At 47.7% G+C, this 26,434-nt stretch overlaps 2 protein-coding genes across 2 annotated transcripts in view; one reads left to right on the forward strand and one right to left on the reverse strand.

Annotated features, from left to right (window-relative positions):
- Positions 1–605: 605 nt before the first annotated feature.
- GALK1 (galactokinase 1) lies at positions 606–4,682 on the forward strand. Its single transcript, XM_044673492.1, has 8 exons — positions 606–800; positions 2,249–2,438; positions 2,705–2,827; positions 3,050–3,185; positions 3,369–3,550; positions 3,957–4,107; positions 4,216–4,378; positions 4,461–4,682. The coding sequence occupies exons 1-8, from the start codon at positions 636–638 to the stop codon at positions 4,530–4,532; spliced, it is 1,182 nt and encodes a 393-aa protein (XP_044529427.1). The 5' UTR covers positions 606–635; the 3' UTR covers positions 4,533–4,682.
- Positions 4,683–4,951: 269 nt separating this feature from the next.
- ITGB4 (integrin subunit beta 4) overlaps positions 4,952–26,434 on the reverse strand; it is a 58,830-nt gene continuing 37,347 nt past the window's right edge. The window contains exons 19-40 of the mRNA XM_044671672.1: positions 24,507–24,540; positions 24,115–24,297; positions 23,476–23,579; positions 22,338–22,396; positions 21,766–21,789; positions 20,323–20,471; positions 19,505–19,684; positions 18,261–18,409; positions 16,425–16,620; positions 15,273–15,424; positions 13,537–13,717; positions 12,972–13,109; positions 11,721–11,903; positions 11,508–11,639; positions 9,575–9,775; positions 8,450–8,680; positions 7,452–7,601; positions 6,377–6,565; positions 6,049–6,204; positions 5,718–5,882; positions 5,508–5,633; positions 4,952–5,425 (exon numbers count right to left, since the gene is read on the reverse strand). Coding sequence (XP_044527607.1) covers positions 5,277–5,425; positions 5,508–5,633; positions 5,718–5,882; positions 6,049–6,204; positions 6,377–6,565; positions 7,452–7,601; positions 8,450–8,680; positions 9,575–9,775; positions 11,508–11,639; positions 11,721–11,903; positions 12,972–13,109; positions 13,537–13,717; positions 15,273–15,424; positions 16,425–16,620; positions 18,261–18,409; positions 19,505–19,684; positions 20,323–20,471; positions 21,766–21,789; positions 22,338–22,396; positions 23,476–23,579; positions 24,115–24,297; positions 24,507–24,540 — 3,231 coding nt within the window. The 3' untranslated portion in view covers positions 4,952–5,276. The remainder of the gene's footprint in view (positions 5,426–5,507; positions 5,634–5,717; positions 5,883–6,048; positions 6,205–6,376; positions 6,566–7,451; positions 7,602–8,449; positions 8,681–9,574; positions 9,776–11,507; positions 11,640–11,720; positions 11,904–12,971; positions 13,110–13,536; positions 13,718–15,272; positions 15,425–16,424; positions 16,621–18,260; positions 18,410–19,504; positions 19,685–20,322; positions 20,472–21,765; positions 21,790–22,337; positions 22,397–23,475; positions 23,580–24,114; positions 24,298–24,506; positions 24,541–26,434) is intronic.

Genomic DNA, 26,434 nt, shown 5'->3' on the forward strand with positions numbered 1-26,434 from the left:
ACTTTGCACGTCTCCGGGGAAGCAAAGCCCACTTTCCTGCCTTTCGGGGAGTCCAGCAGCGGTTCCCTCCCACTCATGCAGTCCCAAGGTTCGCCTTTTTCCCCCCGGGCACCTTCTCCTCTCAGCAGAGGACGCCAGACAATCCCGCCTCCACCGCCACCCAACGTTGGCAAAAGCAGCCTCGGGGTGTTTTAGGGCAAAAGGAGGCAAGCTCGGGGCTTTAACTTCTCTGGGCTTCAGTATCCTCTGCAAAATGCGGGAATTGGTCTAGATGATCCCTTCTAGTTCTAGATATAAGCTACGATGACAGGAACCCATCCTGCACCACTGCAGCCCAGTTCCACGCGCGTATGCACGCACACGACCGCACGCACGTTCGCCCGATGCCCCACTGGGAGACTCAAAGCGGAATTCGATTGGGGGAGGAGCGTGAGGCGCCTGCCCGGTGCAGTATTGGAAGGGTTCGGACGTTGGAACGTTTCCGGAGGGGTTGACTCGTCCGGAGCTGGGCCGGCTCGTGCTGGATACGGAGCAGCCAGTTCGAGGCTCCGCCCCAGAGCATATACAGGCGTGATTAGGGAGGCCTTGGCTCTACTCTCAGTCTAGAGCTTGGCGCAGGGAGGACAGCAAGCGCTATGTCTGCTTCCCGGGTACCAGAAGTCCATGAGCTGTTGGAGAAGGCTCGGAAGGTCTTCCAGAAGGAGTTCGGGTCCGAGCCCACAGTGGCCGTGTCTGCGCCTGGCCGGGTCAACCTAATCGGGGAGCACACGGACTACAACGAGGGCCTGGTGCTGCCCATGGTGAGGGACCCGAAGCTCGGGGGTGGGAGGGTAGAACTTCACAGACCTCCCCGCCCCTAGGTTAAGGTCTTTTTTAAGGGAAACTGACGCGTCCATTTTACTGTAGCGAGGGAAAACGCTCCTTGTGCAAGGGAATTCCCTCCTTCTGCAGGGGAACACTTGCTCCTTGTACGAAGGAATGAGTTCTTCGTGCGAGGGAATGCGCTTTTTTTTTTGCGAGGGAACACTTGCTCCTTGTACGTGGCGGGAGTGGCAGGGGGAAAGCCACATGGGCGAGTAGTAGAGCCGGTTTACCGTCGTGACTTTTCCCCCTGTTAGTGGAAAGGAAGAAGGAAGAGTCACGGGGGAAAATAGAAATTTGCTGAGATAAAGTGTGTGCGTGGCTGCTGCTGCCCCGCTTTCCCCCAGGCTTTCAGTGAGTGCATTTCATTGGATTGCTTGCTCAAGGCCTTACAGGTAGCAGTTTTCAAAATCCCGAGGCTCGTTTTGGAGAGGGTAAGGCGAAATCCCATGGCAGACACCCTAGAGGTACTTCTTTTTTTAACCCTTAACTTCTGTCTTGGAGTCAATGCTGTGTATTGGCTCCTAGGCAGAAGAGTGGTAAGGGTAGGCAATAGGGGTCAAGTGACTTGTCCAGGGTCACACAGCTGGGAAGTGTCTGAGGCCAAATTTGAACCCAGGTCCTCCTGTCCCTGGGCCTGGCTCTCAATCCACTGACCACCTAGCTGCCCCCTCTAGAGGTACTTCTATAGAATAGACTATGAAAATTGAAAGCTGAAAGAAACTTGAGAACTTTTCCGGTGGCTCTTTTCTCTTACCTGAAAAAGGACCGGTAAAAAAAAAATTAAGCTTGAAAGGGACCTGAGAGAGTTTCTAGTGTGTATGTTTCCCCTCTTTTATCCAAGTCCCAGATATAGTTATGGCACAACCTAGGAAATCTCTGCCATCCAAGGCCATTCTGCTATCTCATTGCTGTTTAAATAGGTAGGTGGGGAGGTTCAAGGTTAGAGAGTCCATCTCTGGATTACTCTTCCCATTTAAGAGTTCTGGGCCCCTTTGCTGCTGTGTTCTCCCTGTGACCTCTTCTCCTCTACTTGGTGCTGGGAGCTCTGCTTCATGGGGCAGAGTCCAGGCCTGTGTTTATTGTAGTAGTTGGCCTCATCCCTGAAGACCCAGGGGTGGGGGGTGGGGAGATATTAGAACCCCCACTGTCAGTTCTGTGCTAACAATTTTTCTGGGACCCCTTTCCCCCAGCCCTTCCTAGGTAGCTATAGAGATCAGCTTCCATTTCAGAGTCCAGGGAACTGAGAATAGTTTTGGAGGGAAGGGGAGTCCAAGGCCTGGGCTCTGGAGATTGTCTGTCCTTGCTACTTCCAAGTTTTAAATGTTTGGGAAGGTCCTGATGGATACCACAGGGTAAGGCCTTTATATTCTTCCTCTCTCGTCAGGCTCTGGAGCTGGTGACAGTGCTGGTAGGAATTCCACGGTCTGATGGCCTCATCTGTCTCATAACAACCTCAGAGCATGCTGATGAGCCAAGGCGGGTAGAGTTCCCAGTGCCCACTGCAGAGCAGCCTTTGGAACCTGGGGTACCATGTTGGGCCAACTACATGAAGGGGGTGATACAACATTATCCAGGTATGGGGTTGGGAGGAAGGAGGAGAGGAGTTCCTCTGGACAACGACTATATTTTCCAGGAACTGCTGGATAAGAGTTGATTGGGAGGAATTGGTATCTTGGCCTGGTGGGGGTAACCTTCCTAGATATTGGGTCCCTCTATCCTTTAGGGATGTAGACCACAGGCATCCTTTTACGGGCCAGCCACCGCTACTTCCTAAGTAGGTCTCACTTTTGACCTCTTTGACCCAGGACCTCATTTCTCAGCTCCCTAATTTTCTTTCTAGTCACTGGTCCCATCCCAGGCTTCAGTGTGGTGGTGGCCAACTCACTGCCTCTCGGGGGTGGGCTGTCCAGTTCCGCGTCCCTGGAAGTGGCAACTTATACCTTCTTGCAGCAGCTTTGCCCAGGTAACTTGTCCAGGCCCCAGCCTCCCTGCCCTGGGTTGGGAATCTTTCCCTGAATCCTCTCCCCCCACCCCCATACACATACTTTGGAAATAAGTCTTCCCCTTACATCCTTCCACCTTGGCCCAACACTAAACAAGACCCCAAGGGCAACCTCCTTCCTTGCCCCCTTGCACTCAACTTCCCATTACAGTCCTCCCACTACACCCCACCTATGTACCATAGACTCTGGGGCAGCAATCGTGCGTGCCCAGGTGTGTCAGCGGGCAGAGAACAGCTTTGCAGGGGTGCCCTGTGGCATCATGGACCAGATCATCTCACTGTTTGGGCAGAAGGGCCACGCACTGCTCATTGATTGCAGGTCAGGGACTTTGTTCCTCTTCTCTACTCTATTCCTGGTCTCCTTGCTGCTTCTCTCATCCTGGTGTTCTCACCCAGTCCAGAAAGGGCACAAGGGTGACTTTTTCTTCCTGGGCCTCTGGGGGTGGATAGCACCCATCAAATGACATGAGATGCAGACCCTTATTCTTTTCTCTCTCCCCAGGACCCTAGAGAAATGCCCTGTGCCCATGTCAGACCCAGGGGTAGCTGTGCTCATCACCAATTCCAACGTCCGTCACTCATTGGGTTCCACCGAGTACCCTATCCGGCGACGGCAGTGTGAAGCAGCTGCCAAGGCACTGGGCAAGAAGAGCTTGCGGGAGTTAGATATGAAAGGTCTAGAGGGTAAGGGATCTGTAAATATTGTCTTGGAAATGAGTGGGGTAATAGGAGTAGCACTCAGGACGTTGTGTTTAAGAGAGAGAGATAGAGAAGGGGAAGAGGGAGGAGAGAGAGAAGGGGAAGGAAGGAGGGGAGGGAAAGAAAGAGAGAGAGAGAGAGAGAGAGAGAGAGAGAGAGAGAGAGAGAGAGAGAGAGAGAGAGAGAGAGAGATATTATTTAGCAATCTTTAGCTCACCTCCTGACTTGACTATCTCTTACTATCAAAAAAGGTAATTCTTAGACCTTTTCTAGAGTGATAACACTCAGCCACAGGCTATCTCTTTTATTCTGTGGCCACACTCTTCTCCCTCAGGGTACCCCAACCTACCCCTTAGCATGTCAGGCATTGCTGATACTGGTTTCTTCTTAGCTGGGAAGGAGCTGCTGACCAAGGAGGAGTATCGGAGGGCGAGGCACGTTGTGGGTGAGATCCATCGCACTTCTGAGGCTGCAGCTGCTCTGAGTTCGAGTAACTACAAAGCCTTTGGCCAGCTCATGGTAGAAAGCCACAACTCCCTTAGGTAGGCCTGGGGGCGTACGTCTGCTGTAGCTAGCCTAAGGGGTGCTCCCTGAGCCTGGGCTCTTCTGGCTGCTTCCCCAAACCTCACAGAACCTTGTGCCTTGTGCAGGGATGACTTTGAGGTGAGCTGCCCAGAGCTGAACCAGTTGGTGACGCTGGCCCTCTCAGTACCTGGGGTTTATGGCAGTCGCATGACTGGAGGCGGCTTTGGGGGCTGTACGGTGACCCTCCTGGAGACAGAGGCGGCAACCAGAACCATGCAGCACATTCAGGTGAGTAGTAGCCATCCCCGGGTAGGGGATGTGGAGAAAAGGGACCCTGGGCCCTGGTACTCAGGCCCTTTCTCTTCCACAGGAACACTACAAAGGGACTGCCACCTTCTACCTCTCAAAAGCAGCCGATGGGGCCAAGGCACAGCCTTTGTGAAAGGCCATTATGGAGAGAAGAACACACTGAACACCTCATACCTGGATGGTGGTGGCTGGGGGGAAGCTGTCTATATAAGCCAGTGGTTCCCATACTTTTTTGGCCTATTGCCCCCTTTCCAGAAAAAAATATTACTTAGTGCCCCTGGAAATTAATTTTTAAAAAATTTTAATAGCAATTAATAGGAAAGATAAATGCACCTGTGGCCATCACCACTTCCCTGGATCTCCAAAGCACCCACCAGGGGGCGGTGGTGCCCACTTTGGGAATTACTGGCATAAGCCATTAAATCACAAATAGATTGTGGCAGCTTTTGAGTGTTGTGCATTGGGAAAGCAGCTTCAGGGACAGGAGAGGCCCCTTTACTCCCAGGGGGCCTGGCCTAACATTGGGTCTTGGACATGAAGATAAAGAACCAATTGGTAGCAAAAACATTTATTATTAATTGGCAAGACAAAGATTAGAGGCCTCCTGCATGCTCTGACCTTCCTGAGCTCTTTGGTTACAGATTGGGCTTGGAGCTAGAGGACAGGCCGGGCCTCTGGGGCAGCATGACTATGCTCGTTCTGCCCCCCATTCCCCAGCCCCAGAGGGAGCCAGCCTATACCCTGGGGATCATCAGAGTTGGGTTGGCAAAGAGTGATGATTCCCTCACTCCTTCTAGGAAGCAACAGATGCTGAATTAGGGGAAGAAAAAAGGTGGTTGGGGAAGGTAGGCCACTCTGTGAGCTGGCTCCTGAGGGCTCAGGTCTGAAAGAACTGGCGGTCCACCTGCTTGGTCAAGGTCCCACTAGAGCTCGAGGTCAGTGTCCGGCTCACAAATTCCTGGGTCACATGACGCCGAGTGAGGGAGCCACCGATTTCGAGGTGCTGGGTGTCCAAGGCCAGTCCATCTGCGGAGGAGAAGCAGGATTGGGGTCAAGAGCTCTGGGCCTGTTTGAGGAGGTTCTGGCTTGTGGCCTCCCCCTGGCTCACCTGCTAAGAAGGGCTTGGTGATGCTGCAGTGGGTCGCTGTGGTGATGCTGCTGTACTCTCTAGGAAACTGGTGCTGGGCTGTCTCCTGCTGAAGGCCCACGTGTCCTCCCAGACGTGGAAAGGGACCTGGGACAGGGACATCGGGGAATGTTAGGAGGTCAGGAGCTCCATGGAGAGAAGAGAGGCAAAACGGGAGCCTCTTTGACCTACCTCCATCTTGAGGCTCAATGGTGATGATGCCCTCACGCTCTGGCCCAAAACCTTGTGTTGTCTTGGCCTGAACCTTAAATTTGTAAGGAACATTCTCACTCAGACCTGGCACTGTCAGCCGGTTCTCCAAGCTGTCGCCATCTACCTGGAAGGTAGTGGATGGACCTGAAGGGAGATAGGGGTCAAGAGCATCTTTAGGAACTCCTTCACTTTGCAGGCGGTTCCTCTCTTAACTTTCCCAACCCTATTCCCACGTCCTAGGGTCCCTCTCTTATTTCTTGTAGAGACTTTAGGTCTGGATTAGGCCGAGGTCCCCCCGCTCATGGGTAACTACCTCCTTGGGCCATCTCGCAGGTCACCAGGTAGCCCAGAATCTCCCCCTTGGGCCTCCGGGGTCGTTCCCAGCTCATCTGCAGGGAATCCGGACTCAGGGCTGTGAATACCAAGGGGCCTGGGGCACTGGGAGTGCTCAGAGTGAAGGTCGAACCTGAGAAAATAGGGGGATGGGGGTGAGATTCAATCAGTAAACATTAAGTGCCCATTATGTGCCAGATACTGTGCCCAAGTTTGAGAAAGGAGTCAGGGAAGTGTGGAAATGAGGGGAGCCCCTCTCCCATGATGTTTAGCTTCCCAAGCAAAAAGGGGGAGATGGGTCTCACCTGGCAGAGGACTGAGTGGGCTTTGAGGATGCACCTGGGACTCAATGGTGATGACGCCTTCACGCTCTGGACCCCAGCCATCCTGGCTCTGGGCCCGTACTCGGAAGATATAGGAGTGATTAGGCAGGAGGTCTTCCACCACTACAGAGGTCTGGTGAGGGTCGTGAATGTGTAGCCTTTTTAGCTCACCTTGGGGCCAGAATGAACAAAGGGAGTTAGGTCACCACCATACTTTGGGAGCCAAGGCCAAGCAGTGGAATGTTTTCTCCTATTCACTTTGTGACATGCTGTCTCAAAGATGGCACCCAAAGGCCCTTCTGGGACCAAATTCCTATCTGTTGGTTTGTGTGTTGAAATTTCTGGGGGTGGGATGGGGCTGGACCCAGTGAAAGCCTTTGAAATGCAAAAAAAGAAAAGGAAAAGAATAAGACTGGAAGGCCAGAAGGAGGACCCTGAAGGTTGGGCCAAGTAGGGATGATTTGGAGAATATTAAAAGACCTTTTTCTGAAATTTGCAAATGGAGAATTCATTTAATTCTCCCAATAACATTTCTATGTTTATCTCTGGGGCATGATGGTGAAAGGAAAAGAGCATGATGTTCAAAGGGTGTCTGATTACTTCATTAAGGCATCTTGGGGGCAGGTCGGGAAATAACTATGAACTGATCTCTACCTTTTGGTATACATTCTCCAGGGCTATTGATACTGTGAGATTCTTATGAGGAATTACAGAATCTCAATAACGATCAGTTCAGGGATATAGGAATCCTTGTAGCATTCCAACTGAGGTTGTCCAGAATTTTACTACCAAGGATTGATATTTTACCTTCCCCCTCCTAAACTCCAGCCCTCCTTGAACTTGAGGAGGAATCCTCCAGAAGGCCATTGCTCAGTCACTTATGGCACAAACTGATCAGGAGTAGGGACCATTAAGCCCACCACCCCAATCTCTACCCTCCCAGACCCCATCCTGTAGATCAGTCCCAGAAGCTAGCCTGAGGGCCTGGCATGAAAAAATGTCCATCCTGCTTGGTAGCTCTAGGAGTCTGGTCAGTCCCTGTGAGGACACCTCTTACCTCCACTCATCAGCTGGTACTCCATGCTGTAGCCTTGCAGGGCTCGATCACATTGTGGCTCCTGCCAGCTCACTTTCAGGGATGTGGGTCCCAGGGCGGAGAATACCAAGCGTGTGGGGGTGTCGGGCACTCCAGAGGGCAGACGGGTTTCTGGGGAGGAAGAAGAGAGCTACAGAATGGCTGGAGAAGAGAATAAACTTGGAGTTGGCTTCTGAGGGAAGGCCTGGTGCCCCTTCCTCCTGCCATGGTGGGTAAGGGTCGTGAAAGTGAGTTAACTAGATCCTACACCAGCAACTGGTCCAGGGTGGCTCATTCACCCAATGGCATGCCTTCCAAAGGAATCTGTATTTGCTTGGACCCCATTAACCGGTCTGCCCCCTCCCTCTAACCAACTTTCCCATAGTGAAACAGCCACTAGTCTTAAACCCCTCTTCCCTCCCCCTTCTGTATTTAGAAGCATCTTCCTCCAGCCCAGGAAAGAGGTATCTGAGTGTCATTAGAATATCAGCACAGGCAGATGAGGTAAGGAGTTAGCAGCTCCAGTGGGCCCAGCATGGAATCTGCCAATGATAATCACAAAGATAATGAGGACAAGCAGATGTGGAGATGAGAGCAGGGAGGCCATGGCCATATGGAACAGACCATCACAGGCTCTACCTGGGCCCCAGATGTGTGTTGCTGGTCTGGCCAGGATTACAGAGTCCTGGAAGCCTCTGTAGGAGTGGAAACCCTTCACCTGTACTGGGTCCTTGGGCTCAGATACCTGGGCCCCAGAGTACCTGCTCCCTCCATCTTCCTGAATGGGAGGGAGGCCTATGATGGATGAAAAGGAGAGAGTGAGAGGTTGGGGCAGCATTGGGCTGTTGGATCCAACCTATGGAAATCTAGAAAGACAGGATTAACAGAAGACCAGGAAGGCCTAAGAACGAGTGTCACCTGAAAAATGGATACACCGGCCCAGCCACGAAGTCTCCCCCACCTCCATCAGTGGTCCTCACCATAGGAAGAGAGGGATGCCAGGGTAGAGAAGTCTCTGGGTAGGGTGGCCGAGTGCTCTGTGCGGGTCAGGGAGTGGTAATCTTGGGTGAGAGTGGAGGAAGTGCTTAGGATCCGATGTTGTGGGTGGGGGCTCAGGTGGGTGCCATAGGCAGAGGTTGTGGTGGTCATCCTGTGCAGCGAGTTAGCACTGCCCGGAAAAGCGAAGTCCAGCCTCCCATTCATTAAGTGCTCTGCTTGGGGGAGGAACAGATAAAAGAATCATAGGCCCCCCAAGGTCTGGGGGTAGGAAAGCATCAGAAGTCATCTAGTCTAACCCCCTCATTTACTGAGGAGGAAACTGTAGGCCAGAGGTCTGGCCCAGAGGCATGGGGGTGGTCCAAAGATAATATGACAGAATTAGGGTTTTTTTCTTCTTCCCCAGGCCCTTGTTGAAAAGGGTGCTGAACTCCTGGGTGGTAAAGAGCATATGCCACCCCTAAAGCTGATTCAGATCCAGTTACAATGACTTCCCTTTGAGGGGCTGGGAAGTAGAGAAAGTAGAGAATCTGATTGCCAGAAGACTTCTCTAGGAACCTAACTCTCCTCCCACCCCAGATTGACCAGATTGCTAGATGGGCCCCTGAGGTCTCTGTGATGCCCACGGGGTTTGATTTGCATCTGACTTCCCATAAATTCCACTCCCTTGGTGCCCAGTTGAGGTTGCATTCTTTCCCTATCTGCTGAATCACTCCTAGAAGCCCCAGGAGGAAGGGTTTCCTTCACTTCCAGTTCCTTAGGACTAGAAAAGGATCAGGGGAATGCTTGCTTCCCAAGATAGCAACTTCCCGACTTGCCAGCCTCTGCCTTTAGAGCTCCAGGATTTAGGCTGATTTGGGGACTTTTTAAGATTCAGCCCCACTTGGGAGCCACATTTGTGGCCTTACCCAACACCCCGAACACCATTGCCATTCTCTTGCCAGGGTACATGTGTATTCCTGTCTTTGGTGTGTATTGGGGGGGCATCGCCAGCTGTGCCAACTTGTCCATCAGGGCATGGTATCAGGGGAAGGGGGAGGAAGCTGTTTAAGGAACAAAAGTCTGTGTGCCTGACTCTCAGATAGCAGGGCAGGGGCTTCCTCAGTCACCTGCTGAGGGGTGAGGTGTCCCCCTTCGGGGGAGGCTGCCTCCTGGGTTGCTATCATCTTGGGACAGGATGAGCCCCTCAGCCTCAGAAGAGAGCCCGCTGCTGCTGGACAGGCGGGGGATGAATTCTGGGGGCAGCTGCCACGTGATCTGCCGGAAATTCAGGTTCTCCCCTGGCAGTGGCTCGAACTTCCACCCGGAGCCTTGGGAACAATGAAGGTGGCAGGTTGGCACTGCCCCTGGGGTGGGTATAGGTCTGTAGCCGCTGGGCAGGGTTGGGACTACCTGAAGCAGCTGGATTGTTGGTATCTGAGCCATTTGCCCATCATCTGGAACAAGCTAAACTCAGAGGAAAGTGGAAGGGGTTTCTACATCTAATTATTGATAGAAAGAGAAAAGGTCACAGGAAGAAAGCAAAGGAGAACACCAAAGTGACTGAAAAAGAGGAGGGTAAAAGCAGGTAGGATTGAGAGTGTGTTTCCTTCTGTGGGAAATAGGCATCAGGCTGGGACCAGAGTCTGGAGTGTTGAAACTATCAGAGACCTTAGAAATATCATCCTCATTTTATAGATGAAAGAAACAGGTCTAGGGAGGGAAAATTATATAGCCAAGGTCACACTGCTAGTTATTAGTACAGTTTGGACTTGCATTTATATCCTAAACTAGAGCTCTTCACCACTGAAGCCCCGTTTTATTCTTTCTCAATTAAATGTAAACACAATTTTTGGCATTTGCTTTCAAATATTTTAGGTTCCAAATCCTCTTCCTTTTCCTCTCTCCCTCCCTGTCCCCCTCCCTGAGAGGATAAATGGATCACTATTTGATATTGTGAACCCCATTCTCTCTCTCTCTCTCTCTCTCTCTCTCTCTCTCTCTCTCTCTCTCTAACCCTTACCTTGTCTTAGAATTGTTACTGAGTATTGGTTCCAAGGCAGAAGAGGGTTAAGAGTTAGGCAATGAGGGTTAAGTGACTTGTCCAGGGTCATACAGCTAGGAAATGCCTTGAGACAGAGGACCTCTTGGCCTGACACTATCCACTGAGTCATCTAGCTGCTCTGAATCCCAATTTCTTAAAACAGATTAGCAGCCTCCTTTGACTCAAGCCCCTTCACTTAAAGCTAAGCAATGTCCATAAGGCCAAGGGAAATGGAGAGTGGGATTGCACATTGGTATTAGCAGTTCATACTTTTCAAAATCCTTTTGCATCTATTATTTCCTCTGAGCTTCACAGCAATTTGGGAGGTGGGCAAAGGAGATGGAACCTTCTCAGAGGGATGAGGTGATTCCATTCGGAAGTCACACTGAATTAGCGGCAGTGCCAAGAATGAACCCTCTTTCTGCCACACTTGACAGGCAGAGGAGAGAAGGGACAAGAGGAAGGTGGGAAAGATAAAGGAAGAAAAAGAGATGTATATGAGGGAGAGGGGGATGAGGCACAATGTCACTAACAGCTGTCCTAGGTGCTACCATCACTGAGGCTCGGCTCCCCTGACCCCTTTCCCCTATGCCCAGAGAACTGTCTCTTGGTCAGTTGGAACCAGAGGAAACTCCGGACTGGCTTCCTGTTTTCCTGCCAGCTAAGGCAGAGTGATTTTTTGCTTTGCCTACCTGCTTTGGTTACAGCTGATTCTGAGATAGGCAGACACTCTCTCTGAGTGAATTCCTGGGATGCTTCTAACAGCCTTTTGAGGTCACATTGTGTACTTTATATATTTTCAAATACATGTAGCCCAGTATCCATTACTTGATGGGATACTCTGGTCTCAGGACAATTTATAATGGATGAAAGGGTGGATAAAAAGTGGGCTCTGAAACAAAGTGGGCACTCTCCTTCCAACTACCTCTCTCTGGCAATAATCCTGCCTTCCTTTGTCCCAGAGTTGTCCCCAGTCAGGATTTCTCCCTCCCAGCTTTTGCCTTTCAAACTCAATATACCTGTATCATCAGAGACGCTGGGTCTCTGGCTGCTGGCAGGGGAGCGCAGGACATCATCGCTGTACATGAGGAAGCTGTCATAGTCTTCTCCTCCCTGGGCATCTACGATGGGGATGTCTGGGATGATGGGAACTAGAGGTGGGAAGGGGATGAAGTGAGCTAGGATTTATCCTTCTATTCCTCTTGGCCTCCCCACCTACCCCCAATACTCACTGGACATTGGCCGTTTAGGTTGGGTGGCAAGATTGATGATGGCTTCTCTTTCTGGCCCCCAGCCTGCCCCATTGCGGGCCTTTACTGTATATCGATATGGCTGGGACTCTCGAAGGTTTTCAATCAACAGTGTCCGCTTCTTCGGTGTATCCACCAGCACTTTCTTCATGGGCCCGATGGGTTCTGGAGCAAGGGAAAGAGGAAAAAAAAAAGAAAAAGACATCATGCTTCACGGAATCTTGTCTTAGTCCCAGCATGGACTCACTGGGTGACCTCAAGAAAGTCGTCTCAGCTTTCTGGGTTTCCATTTCCCCTGGTACAGCAATGTACCCCTCGTCTTGTTTGCTTGTATTTGTACCCCCAGTGCCTAGAATCATGCCAGGTACATAGTAATAACTTAATAAATGCTTGTTCTGATGGTCTATTTGTATCTGTCTATCTTTCTGTTTATCATCTATGTGTCCATCTATCCAACCATCTATACCTGTCCATCTGTCTATCTAGCTGTCCTGTCTATGTATCTTTTTGTCTATCTATGTATCCATCTATCCATCTGCCTGTCTACCCTATCTATCTCTATCCATATCTATCTATGTATCATCTGTCTGTCCATCTATCTTATCTCTCCATCTTTCTATCTATCTATCCATCATCCATCCATCCCTCTATCCATTTATCCATCTATCTCCATCTGTCTATCTATCTCCATCCATATCTATCTGCCAGTCTGTCTGTCCATCTCTATCCATATCTATCTATCGATCTGATCTATCTGTCTGTCTGCCTGACTATCAGGAATGTGAAGACAGAATTAAATAAGATTGCTTAAAATCCAAAATTCAGGGTACATTTGATTTTCTACAATCACGCTCAATTTTCCCTTGATACATTATCCATAGCAACTATAAAATTCCACCCTTCCCTGCTTCAGTGTGGTTTAGTGTAACAGTACCTATCAGTTGTGTGCCCAAGCAAAGCCAATGTATTGTAAACGTGTAAGAAAAAAAAATCTGGGAATGTATTCCACCTTCTTTCTGACCCCACTAATTTCTGGATTCTTATCGGTCGGGATTAATTGTACCAGCATCTCCTCTGTGCAGTATAAGGTTAACTCTACTATTGTTATTACGCTCTCTTAGGCACTGTTCAATGGAGATGTCCCCTTCTACATATGCTCAAATGTGTTTTGGATAGTGGAATCTTATATTCCCAGGTTTTTATGGGGGCAGGAAGGGGTCCCAGAGCCCTTACTGTTGTCCTCATTGACCAGTCCGTAGCAGACCTCATAGGCGGTGATCTCCCCATTGGTCTCAGCTGGCTCAGCCCAGCTGAGTTGGGTGACAGTGGAGGAAACAACATTGAAGGCCAGGCGTCCAGGTTCACTGGGGACTGTGAGGAGTAAAGAGACACAGGGAAAGTAGTAAGAGGTGGGATGAGGCGTGGGAGTCCCTAGGGGTCAGGAGCCATGAGAATGTGGTGAATGAGAAAAGGAAAGTGGGAACTTCTGAGGCTAGAGTAGGAAGATGAGCCATGGGGATAAGGATAAGAGGTGTTTTTTTCTTTTTTTTAAACCTTACTTTCTGTCCTAGTAACAACTCTAAGAAGGGCAAGGGCTAGGCAAATAGGGTTAAGTGACTTGCTCAGGGTCACACAACTAAGAAGTATCTTGGGCAGATTTGAACTCAAGAAGATGAATCTTTCTGACTCTATCCACTGAGCCACCTAGCTGCCCCTGATAAAAGGGCTTTTTCCTACTTCGGGACCAGAGAGACAAAGTAGGAACAACCTTGAGGCAGAAGGTCTTGGAAAGACTTACCTTCTTCATTGGTACGGCAAGACACCAGGGTGCTATAAGGCCCCTCACCCATTGGCCCACAGGCACAGACCTTCATCTCATAGTCACAGTATGGGTAGAGGTTGGTGAGCTCCACTGAGGGCACTTTGCAGTCAAGGAACCGGGCCTCTGATTCAGGGTCACCCTGTATCCAGTATTTTACCTGTATCCACAGGGAAAGATGTCAAAAGGAAAAGGTCCACCCCTTGGGTTATCATGCAAAGTGGCTTGTGAAAATCCAAACATAAGAACAGCTCATCAGTCAATCAATCAAACATTTATTATGCTAAGTAATGGGGTAGAACGAAAGAGTCTATGCTTTCAAGGAATTCACATTCCTAATGGAGGAGAAAACAGGTCAGGGCTTTAAAGATGTGGACCAATATGCTATCACTTCAGAGATTCAACCGAAAGCAAGTTAGAATAGTCAAAAGATTATTGATCATCTGTAAAATGAGCTGGAGGAGTTTGAAATGGTAAACCACTCTCAAATTTTTGCCAAGAAAACCCCAGATGGGGTCACAAATAGTCACACACTACTGAAATGACTGAACAATAATTTGACCCAGGGACACCTAATAAATGTAGAAAGCCAAGGTTTTAGTCAAGACTTTTGATTTTAGATTGAGCTGTCTTTCCATGTATTTATTTATGGGGCAATTTTTACTTTTCAAAGTGCTTTTCACATTTTTGGGGGGTTTTATATGGTTCTGTGATTTCAAGGAGGTAGAGAACTCCCAATGAAGAAATTCTCTCAACATGGCTCTGGTGAAAGGGTAAATTAATTCTGCAACTTATAGTTTCAGATAATTGCCTGGGATACTAAGAGGTTAAGGGATATCGCTGAGTTCATACAGCCAATACATGTCATCTTCAAGGAGAATTAAATCTGAGTATTTGTGAGTCCCAGACCAGCTCGCTACTGTGATTTCATCCATTTCCTCTTTTGTTTGTATGAAAACCCTTTCCATAGATGCAGATTCACAACCCCTCTATAATTTACAGATTGAGAGATTTGTCAGGGAGGATTGAAAGGCTAAATGATTTTCCTAGAGTACATTTGACAAGGCATGAGTCAAACTCAGGTCTTCTTAGCACCAAGGCCAGTCCTCTACTCATTATATCACAGTGCCTCTTGTTTTATTTTCTGAAAGTGTTTTTGTTTGGCAGATGAAGAAACTGAACCTGAGAGAGGTCAGATGTCAGCCTCTCAGTCACCTCTGTGTGTAATCTTAGATAAGGGTTGCTGAGTTGTTTCAATTGTGTCTAACTCTTTGTGACCCCATTTGGGGTTTTCTTGGCAGAGATCCTGAAATGGTTTACCATTTCCTTTTCTCCAGCTCATTTGACAAGTGAGGAAACTGAGGTGAATAGGGTTAAGTGACTTGCCCAAGGTCACGCAGCTAGGAAATATCTGAGGCTTGGTTTGAATTCATGAAGATGAGTCTGTCTGATTCCCAGCTCAGTGCTGTATTCACTACACCATCTATCTGCCCTGTTGGATAAATACCAAAGATAAAAGGTGGGCTGATTATCCAGGAGTACAAATCCAACCTAGGTTTAGGAATAGTTAGTCACAGCTCTGGACTCTGTCTGGTTATTCCTGCCTAAGCATGTTCCCATTCTGTGTAGGAGTTGTTGCCCTCCAAATGTCTTCCCCACTGGCACAGAAAGCCTGATTCCTAGACCCCCACTCTTCCTCTAATTGGCCCCCTCACCTTGTACCCAGATGGCTTGCCAGGAGGTGGTAGCCAATTGAAATGGATCCTCCGGGAACCAACGGCCTTGGCATTGGGGTTCTGAGGGGCACCTGGATCGCCCCGGGTGGAATATAATGGAGTCTGGCCAAATAATTGCTTATCCTGACTTTCTGTAGCGAATGGGAAGAGAGAGAGACATCCTTGTTTAAACACAGACACAGACCCTGGTCACTTTTGTGCCACTAGAGGGAACCAGCTACTCAACAGATGACACTAATGAGCAAGTTGGGCCTGATCTCCCTGAAGTCCATGGGGGCTGGCTGAGACTTAGAATCTCCTACTTCAAGAAGGGGAAGCTCTGAGGGAAGCTTCCAGGGTATGACCTTGTCCAACAGGGTCTCAGGATTCCTACCCACCTGCAGGGCACCTAAGGTTTCAAGATGGCCCTCGGCAAAACTTGGGAACAAGCAAAGTTTGTTTTTAGCTCCTTTGTTCCACAGCTCTGGTGGTTTTCCCACTTGTTACTCAGGACTCAATATTTCTCCACCTTTCTCTAAATCCTGAAATCCTCTGAGTCATAGCACATGAAGGTATTCAAATTTAATGTGTTGCTCCTTCCAGAAGTTGTTTTTTGTTTGCTCTATTTTTTTAATTTTAAAATATTTTTCCATGGTTATGCGATTCATATTCTCTCCTTCCCCTCTTCCCTCTCCTCCCCTCTCTGAGGGCTCACAAGCAATTCCACCGGGTTGTATTTCCATATTATTCATTTTTGTAATAATCTTTTTGAACCAAAATCCTAAATCACAAACCCATATAAACAAATGATAAATCATGTTTTCTTCTGCATTTCTATTCCCACCGTTTTTTCCCTAGATGTGGAGAACATCCCTTTTTTTTCCCCCATTCTTTTTCATAAATCCCTTGGGATTGTCCTGGGTCATTGCATTGCTATTAGTAGCAGAGTCCATTACATTGGATTGTTCTACAATGTTTCACTTTCTGTGTTCATTGCCTTACGGAAATTTTTAAAGAGGGGACCCAAAGCCCTAATGATGGCATTTCACAGATTATTCATGGGAATTTGGGAGACAGAATCCCCAAATTACTCCTACACCCAGGTAGGGTGTTCTCCAGAACCACTCGCTGTCCCTCCATCACATCAATTACCGATGAGGACTGTAGCAGAGTGTGGCTCCCCCAACCGCGCGCCATACTTGGGGTTGGTTAGGTGGATGTGGAAGCGTCGAGATTGATGGCCCGAAAGGAGAGCGTCCACTTCCTGTAGATCCAACAACTTCACCTGTAGCTCCTTCCTCGTCTCTCCCGGCTGGAAGAGCAGGTCCCCTTCCACAGGGATGTAGTCCTGGGGAAGAGAAGGATTAGCTGCATGGAGGGAAGCTAACAGGGCCGCCCCCATCTAGTCACACCCAGACGTATAGCCACAGACCCAGTGGCCATCACACAGACACAGTCCTCTCCTCTTCCATCTTGACTCCACCCTAGATGTCAATTCTATGGTGAGATCTCCATTGGCTACAGAGACTATCTTAAATAGGTATTTGATTGATTGTTTGTTTATTTATTTTCTGAGTATTTTTCCATGGTTACTCTTATACGGAAAACCAGGGGAGTTAACTTAAATATTATATGTGGGTTCAGAAGGATGAGTAGGAGACAGGAATGGACAATAGGTGGGACCAAACAAGTTAGGGAAACTGGGTTTAGCTGTTAAGAGAAATGACTGATGACAGAAGTGACAGTTAGGCCCTGTCACCCTGCCCCACCCAGACTCATAGAATTGAGTTAGGGTCAGTCATGACCTACATAGTCCCAGACTGCTTCTTGGCCCTTTGTCACTCTTCAAAAAATTTATTATTTATTTATTATTTATTTTTCAGGCTCTTATATGTTCTTATATATATACTCATATATTCAGACTCTTACTAGCTGTGTGACCCTGAGCAAATCACTTCACTTTGTTGGCCTCAGTTTCCTCATCTGTCAAATGAGATGGAGAAGGAAATGGCTAACCACTCTAGGATTTTTGCCAAGAAAACCCCAAATAGGGTCATGGAGAATCGGACATGATTAATCAAGTGATTGTAAGGCCAGAGTATACCTAAGAAATATCAGAAATGGCATACAGAGTCAGATATATGGTCCAGGCAGTGCTCAGTGACTTACCCAAGGTCACGCAATTAGTAACTATCTGAGCATTGAATGGACCATATATCTGACTCTGTGTGCCATTTCTGATATTTTTTAGGGAGATTTTGGTACCATAAAGGAGGCCAGAGAGATAAGGGTAGAGGTGAGGATTAGTTATCCAAAGCCATTTGGATATATCCTCAAAAGAGACCAAATAGGGGGCAGCTAGGTAGCTCAGTGGATTGAGAGCCAGGCCTAGAGATAGGAGGTCCTAGGTTCAAATCTGGCCTCAGACAATTCCCAGCTGTGTGACCCTGGGCAAGTCACTTGACCACCATTGCCTAGCCCTTACCACTGTTCTGCCTTGGAGCCAATACATAGTACTGACTCCAAGACGGAAGGTAAGGGTTATTTAAAAAAAAAAAAAGAGACCAAATCATTAGTGAAAATTCCCAAAGACCCAAGACATTACTCCTTTCCAACCCACCCCCCTTCCCATATACAAGCTCACATACACATGCATGCACACGCACACCCACACCCACACCACACACAGAGGAAACAGGGCATCATATTGCCTCCTCCAAGGCAAATGCCCCACTGTTTTTTTTTTTTTTATGCCTTTACCTTCTGTCTTAGTATTAATTCAAAGACAGAAAAGTGGCAAGGATGAGGTGATTGAGATTAAGTGACTTGTCCAGGGTCACACAGCTAAGAAATATCTGAGTCCAGATTTGAACCCAGAATCTCACTTCTTCAAGTCTGGCACTTTAGCCGCTGTGTCCCCACCTGCGCCCATTCCCTCTTCACCCGCCACTGTCTTTCGAATAATGTCTGTTGTAAGAAAACCCTTACCCGGTTGGGGTAGGCTGTATTTTCTTGCGTACGGTAGGAGACTTGAGACTTGCCATTGTCTATGATGCGCCTGACTACAGGAATCCGGGCTACCTGGTCCACGTGGTTGAAGGAATACTCTGGTTGGTCAAACGACACTATCCCACTGGCTGCAAGAAATCATGGCAGATGGTATGGGGAGGAGGTTTCAACCTTCGTTTTCCCCTCCTTCAGTCATAGGAGGAACCCTCTCATTTGCAGGTCCTAACATCACTCTTGAAACCTTATTGGCAACAGAGAGAACACGTTCACTGTTCTCATCAAAATGAATAAAAGTCAAAACAACACAAAAGAGATCGAGCCTGGATTTATGATTTCATAATGCCATAATAAACCCCCAGATAAGCAAACTGCCTTTATCAATGCAGGATGGCACCCTTCTCTGCAACCTGCAATATTAAGAGAGCTGCCTAGAGAATTCAGAGATTAAGTAATTTTGTTTTTAAACACTTACTTTCTGTCTTAGTAATATTCCAAGACAGATGGACAAGGGCTAGGCAAATGGGGTTAAGTGACTTCCCCAGGGTCATGCAGCTAGGAAATGTCTGAGGCTGGATTTGAACTCGGGGAGGTTAAGTAAATTGCCCAGGGTCATATAATCTGTATATATCAGAGATGAGGATTTGAATCCAGGTCCTTCCTGGGTATTAAGGAAAACCTTCTCTCTACTATATCAAATAACATTTATGTAACGCTTTCAGAATTGCAAAGCAATTCATATACATTCTCATTTAATCTTTACAACAACCCTATGACGTAGCTACTACAGATGAGCAAACCGAGATTCAGAGAAGATAAGACTCGCCCAGGACAGGCAGTTAGAAGCAAGATTGAAATTCATCAGCAGGGACCGCCAGGTGGTGAGTGGATGGAGAGCCAGGCCTGGAGTTGAGAGGACCTAGGCTCAAATCTGACCTCAGACAATTCCTAGCTGTGTGACCCTGGGCAAGTCTCTTAACCCTGTTTGCCTACCCCTCACCCTTCTGTTTTAGAGTATAACTAAGATAGAAAGTAAGGGTTAAAAAAAAAAAAACAAGAAAGAAAAATTCATTAGAAGGGGGAAGCAGTAGACATGGCATCTTGGCAATGCACCAATAGCATCCGAAGAACTCTTGTGCCCATGTGAAGTGGAAAAAATATTCCCTATGCCATCCCACCCCTGTCCTGCCACCATATTCTATTCCACCCTGAATGCCAGTTCTAACCTTGTTCCTTAATGATGGTTATGTTGACTAGGCGACGTCCAATGGTGGCAGTGCCCACGGGTACATCAATGGCCTCTACCACCAGGTGCTCATCATCATCATTATCTGGACGGATGAAAAGAGGGACCCGGACATCTACCAGCTCTACTCCTTCTTGGAACTCCACCATGCCCCGGGCATCTGGATGGAGAAAGTAGGGCAAGGGAGAGACACGTTGGATCAGAGGAACAAAGTACAGAAAGGGAGAACAAGAAAATCATTATAGGATTTAGAGCAGGGAAGGACCAATGATGATGGTGATAAAATAATAGTCAACATTTATATAGTATTTTCAAAGTGCTTAAAAATATAATTTCCCCTCTTTGGATTCCACTTTCTGCTGAGACTTTTGGAATGCTCTGAATTATTTTATTTATCCTCACGACAATGGTGGGGAGGAGGTGAATGCTATTATTCTTCCCATTTTACAGTGGGGTAACTGAAGCAGATGGAGGCTATGGGATTTGCCCAAGGTCACAAAGCTATTAAGTGTTTAAGGTCAAATTTGAACTCAGGTCATCCTACCTCCAAGACCAACACTCTTGTCCACTGATCCACCTAGTTGCTCTCGAGATCATCCATTCCATCCCCTTGATTTTGTAGATGAAGGAACCAACCCCAAGAGTTTAAATAACTGGCCCAATACAGGAACCAGCAGGTACAGAATCAGTATTTGAATTCAGTGCCTTTGAATTGCTAGTCCAGTGTTCCTTTCAGTACACCCAAGTCAGAGGGACAGAGTGGGGCCCGCACATGGCTCAATGGGCCATGCCACCTACCCTGATCGGAGGTGAGGGTGTAGTAGCCAGGGGCCACCTTGAGCTCATGGAATGCCCCCTGGGATACTTGCTTCTCTGTCAGCTTCAGCAGAGGTACCTTGGCTGACCGTGGCGCCATCAGCACTGTGTCCACAATGGTGTGGTCCTGCCTAACTCCAGAAGAAAAGAGGATCATCAAGGTCTAGAGTCCTTGTCTATATCTTCCCTCCTTCCACTAGACTATAAAATCCATCATGGCAGGGAGACAAAGGTATCAGTCCTCAGTCCAAGTCAATACCTCCTAGTCTGTTGGATTTGTTGTTATTATTATTCAGTTATTTCATTCATATCTGACTCTGTGACTAGAGTGGTTTGTTATTTCTTTCTCCAGCTCATTTAACAGAGGAAGAAACTGAGGCAAACAGGGTTAAGTGACTTGCCCAGGGACACACAGCTAGAAAGTGTCTAAGGCTAGATTGGAATTTAGGAAGATGAGTACACCTGACTTCAAGATTGGTGCTCTATGTATTATGGTGCCACCTAGTTGTCCCTGGTTCTCTTGGATAGAAAGGGCTTAATAAAGGTTTGTTGAATAACTAGGAATAGATAGGCAGATGCTGAGGGCTCCCTCTTTCTTTTGTTCCTATTCTCACTTGATCCTGTTCCTTATTTTCCCACTTTTAGTTCTTTTATCTCCCCACTTCCCACCAAGTCTTAATTCTTTCTTTTCTTCTTTTCTGTCCTTTCCTTTCCACTGGTTTTCTGCCTGTCTCCTTGCACTAAAGACACCAACTGGGAGCAGTAGGAGGTCATAGGTGGTACACTGATTACTTTGTTAACTTGTCAATAGAAAGGGAAAAGGAAGGTAGGTAGGAAGGAGAGAAGGAAGGAAGGAAGGAAAGAAAAAGGGAAAGGAATGAAGAAAGGAAAGGAAGGAAGAGAAAAGAAGGAAGGAAGAAAGGACAGAAAGAATAGAAGGAAGAAAGGAAATGAAAGAGAAAAGGAAGGAAAAGTGCCAGTTCTTTTTTTGGGGGAAAGCTAAGAAAATTTTCAAGGGGGTACCCTACCCATCACCATCAATTCCTTCTTGGTAGAGCCCTCTAGAGAGTAATACTATGTGCCCAACCATAGCATTTCTCATAATCAGACATTTGCTGACACATAGGGGTGCCCAGGGCCTGGAACTCAGAAAACAAAGTCTTGTGGGAGCTGAGATGCCATATGCTATGTTAGAAGGGTATGATGATAATGGTGCCAGACACAGGGGCCCTCAGTTGGTGTAGAGCTAGTAGAATACAAGTTCTTTATAGGGGGACATAGATGCACAGCTTTTTTTCTTTTCTCAACCCCTGTTTCCCCAAAAAGGAGAGAAAGTGTTGAGTCAGGTAAACAAAGAGAAGTAAGATAAAGGGACAGATATCTGAGAGTGATAGTCCTCAGACCACCAGCTAATAATCTACTCACTTTTTCCCAGCATTGGGCTGTTGCCTGTGGGAAAAACAAAAGAAATGAGTAAGCTGTGCTGTTCTTAGACACCTGTAAAGGGCTGGATGTGGGGTGGGATGGGGCAAGAATATTTAGGACTTTTGGTGTCTTCCCATTTTAGTAGGCCACCCCATAATCCACTGCCAGATTACAGAGTATAGGGCCACTCAAGGACCAATGGGATGACCCATTTTATTCTTTTGAAATTCCATCCAGAATCTTGGATTAGGATGGTACACGCAACCAATAGGACCAGAGTAGGTACTATCTGCCTAGGGCAGTGATGGCAAAATTTTTAGAGATGGAGTGCCAGGCCCCCCCACTCCCCCTCCAGATAGGGGAGGGAGGAAGCACTCCCATTGGCTGCTGGGCAGAGGGGGAGGGAAATATCCCCTTCCCCCAGACCCTCTGGCTTTCTAGTAATGTACTCTGGCAGGCGACTGCAGGTGTGTCCATGGAGAGGGCTCTGTGTGCCCTTTTTGGCACCCATACCATAGGTTCACCATCACAAGAGTAGGGTATGGCAAGTTGCTCACATGTCAAGTACTCACCGAAACTTGGTCCGCTGAAGCTTATGAACTCCAGGGATCTGTCTGTAAACTTCATTCAGCTGGAAGAGAACAAAGAAGGGAGAAGTGAAGTTGTCTCCTTGACACAAACTGGCATGGTAAAAGACCATTAAAGTCCAGTTTCATAATTGCCTTTGCACCCACTGTCCCCCATGCTAGAAGGGCCCTCCATCCTTGCCTCTTAGAATCCCTGGTTTCCTTTGACACTTAGCTGAAGGACATCTAACCTCTTCTTTCCCTTCCCCTGTCTTACCCCTTCCCTTCTTTTTTTATTTTGAGACTGGATCTTCCTACCTCATCCACCCTGGATGGGCAGCACTCATTAATACTGATCAGTATAAAAACAAAACTGCTCCATTTTTCTGACCTGGCCCTGTATATCTCTTCCTAGGCAGCCTGGGGGCCCTTTCCTTCCCAAGGGCCCACCCTATTAGTGCCAAATTTAGTGCAGACTCCTGATTGCTTTTTGTCCTACTATAGTTCAGAAATTCAGAACTCGACCAATCCACCGACCTCAGCCACCCTGGCAGAAGGAATTACAAGTGTGCAACATTATGTCTGACAGGAGGTCTTTCTTGGTTCTCTTCTCTAAGGTGACCTTCCAGCTACTCTGTCTTAATTTAATTCCCCTCCATGTTGTCTCTCCCTTTAGAATGTAAGCTTCTTGAAGGCAGGGACAGTTTGGGCTCTTCCTTTGTATCCCTAACAGAATGCTGATCAAATAGTAAACAATTAATTTGTTGTTAACTTGTTTTTTAGTCATGTCTGACTCTCTGGGTCCCCATTTGAGGATTTTTGTTTTTTTTGAACCCTTACATTCTGTCTTAGAATCAATCCTGTGTATTGGTTCCAAGGCAGAAGAACGGTAAAGGAATGGGGATCAAGTGACTTGCCCAGGGTCACCCAGCTAGGAAGTGTCTGAGGTCAGATCTGAACCCAGGACCTCCCATCTCTAGACATGGCTCTCAATCCGCTGAGCCACGTAGCTTCCCCTGAGATCCCTACCCTTTAGTTAACTCTTTCCCACATCCTTTTCTTTGCTTTCTCCTTTTCCTTTGCTTTCCTACCATATTTCTTCTTGCCCTGGGATTCTACATTCTTTCCCCTCCACCAGTCTTACATTCTCCTCTACTTCCCGGCGAAGCTGTTCACATTCCCGAGTATCAGGTTTCAGCAGGTTCTCAGTGCAGAGGCGGGCAAGACGCAGGGATAACCCATATGGGACTGTGTGGGAAAAGGATGGGTCATGTTGGCAATCTTTCATGGAGGCCACAGCAGAGTTCCCACTGCTCAGAACACACAGACCTTCGTCATGGATCCCTAACTTGGTGGAAGAGCGAGCCTGGTATATTGTGGGCAGGGAACCATTGATGTCCAAAAATACTAATATAATGATAAGAAGATGGAAGTTGGCTCCGTGGTTGGCTGCTCTTGGCTTTTAGGAGACCTGATAAAGAACTAAGATGAATGTCCCTTTGGCCCCTGGATTCCAAGCAAGTAGTTTGCACACTACCACTGTTCAAGGTGTCTTTCTTTTCTTTTCTTTTCTTTTCTTTTTTTGAACCCTTTCTTCCATCTTAGAATCAATAACTGTGTATTGGTTCCAAGGCAGAAGAGCGGTAAGGGCTAAGCCAAGGGGGATGAGTGACTTGCCCAGGGTCACATAGTTAGGAAGTGTCAGAGGTCATATCTGAACCCAGGACCTGGCTCTCTATCCCCCCACCCTACCCCAGAGGAAGTCCCTGGCCATGCTTCTTACCCAGCTCTTTGGGATTGGCAGCATGGGTGGTGCTGCCAGTGGACTGTACATTATTGATTTTCCAGCGGACCATGTCCCTCCCTTTCAGGTTGCCGCTGCGGACCATCGGAGTATCCAGGTGGTCTGAGGCCATGAGGTTCTCCCTCAGCACATAGTGATCTTCCTTGAAGCCCACCATGTGGCCTGGAGGAAGGGCAGAGAGATTTCAGAAGTGCCAACATCCCCTCCTCCTTCTACCCAAGGATCCCAGGCTAGGAAAGACACCTGAAGCCATTTGTCAGCTTCCGCCATCCCGAGTTTAACTTGTCATCCCATCTGGGAGTCACGGCTCCCTCTTCCCCTCCTCTCCCTCCCTCCCCCTCCCCATACCCACACCACTGCCCCGTCAGTACCTCTGTTGCAACAGGGCAGCAGGGCCAGGCAGGCCTGTGAGAGAGAGAAGGAACAGGAAGGGAAGAGGGCTTAGCTGCCTGTGCTGCTCCTAACTCCAGGGTACCTGCTTCTTCTAGGGCCCTGTTCATGCCTCGGGGGAGAGGTGGCTATTCCTCTCCCAACACGCCGAGTGGCATTAGATGATGGCGGGGCTGGAGGGCTGGGGTAGAGCAAAGGGAGCAGGTCTTGGAAATGAGGATGGCAGAAATGAACAGAAAAATGTTTACGAAGGGTTTTTCCTACTTCGATTAGTTCTGGTCTCTATTCTATCATTTTGTTGTTGTTTGGGGACATCAGACTCTTTGTGACTCCATTTGAGGTTTTCCTGGCAGAGATACTGGAATGGTTTGTTATTTCTTTCTCCAGCCCATTTGACAGATGAGGAAACAGAGGCAGACAGGGTGAAGTAACTTAGTCAGGGTTACACAACTAGGACGTGTCTGAAGTCAAGATTTGAGTCTTCCTGGCTTCAAGTTCAGTACTCTAACCACTGCGCCTCTTAGCTGCTGCTAACCTATCCTGGTGCTCTCCAACCCTTCCAGGTTATCATTCCTGCTCTGGCTTCCTTTCTTCAATTCCCGGCCTCTCCACTCTTTAAATAGCCAGTTTGTCTCTATACTACTACAACAATAAATACGGAAAGACTTCAAAACTCTGATTATTGCAGAGATGTCCTGCTTTCAGGAGCCTGATGGTGAATCATGCCTATCTTGATAGAGAGGTGGTGTATTACAGGCATGGAATGAGACATACATTTTCAGATGTAACCAATGGATTTATTTTGTTAACTGTATTTCATTGCTAGAAGAGAGGGTTTTTATTGGGGATAAGGAGTAATAGAGAAATGACAGCGATGCAAAAATATCAATAAAACATTTAAAAAGAGAGCCCTTTCTCCTTCCCCTGAAAGGATCTTGTAAGCATTTATTAAGGAACTACTATGTGCCAGGCACTGTGCTCCATAAACATTATCTCATTTGATCCTCTTAATAACCTTGAATTGTTTTTATTCAGTTGTGTTTCACTCTTCATGACCCTATTTGGAGTTTTCTTGGTAAAGACACTAGAGTGGGAGCAGCTGGCTGGCTCGGTAGATAAAGAGCCAAGTCTAGAGATATGAGGTGCTGGGTTCAAGTCTAGTCTCAGATACTTCCTAGCTGTATGTCCCTGGACAAATCACTTAATCCCTTACTGCTAGCCCTTACCGCTCTTCTGCTTTAAAGGTGATATTTAATATCATCTCTAACAGAGAAGGCAAGGATAAAAAAAAAGATATTGGAATATTTTGCCATTTCCTTCTCTAGCTCATTTGACAGATGAGGAAACTGAGGTTGTCACATAGCTAAGAAGTATCTGAGGTCAGATTTGAATTCAGAAAGAGGAGTCTTCCTGACTCTAGACCCAGCACCACCTAGCTGGCTCAACAACCTTGGGAGGTAGGTGTTATTATTATTCCTGTTTTACAGGTGAAGAAACTAAGGCAGAGGATAAGTGACTTGCCCAGGGTCACATAGCTAGTGTCTGAGATGAATTTAAATTCAAGTCTTCTCATGCCCAGGCCTAGTCCTCTATCCACAATGTACCTCTTGTCTCCCTTTGATAGATTGCAATATCCTTGTATTTTTGGTGCCTAGGTGTGTCTGGCACATAGTAGGCACCCAACAATTGCTTCCTGATTGACTGATGGATGGGTCTGTGGGGATCCAGTCTTCAATGGTGCAAATTTCAACACATCCACCCTATCACATCCTGAATATTCTGTTCTCAAATCCTTTGGCTCCTTTTCCCATGACTATTCTTTCCTTGCCAACCCTGGACTATTCCCTAGACATCCCTCCTCCTCGGCTCTTATTTGAGTTATGGAGGAAGTCATGCAACCCTGTTGACT

This window comes from Gracilinanus agilis, chromosome 4 (assembly GCF_016433145.1).
Source record: "Gracilinanus agilis isolate LMUSP501 chromosome 4, AgileGrace, whole genome shotgun sequence".
In the NCBI taxonomy this organism is placed as follows: Eukaryota; Metazoa; Chordata; class Mammalia; order Didelphimorphia; family Didelphidae; genus Gracilinanus; species Gracilinanus agilis.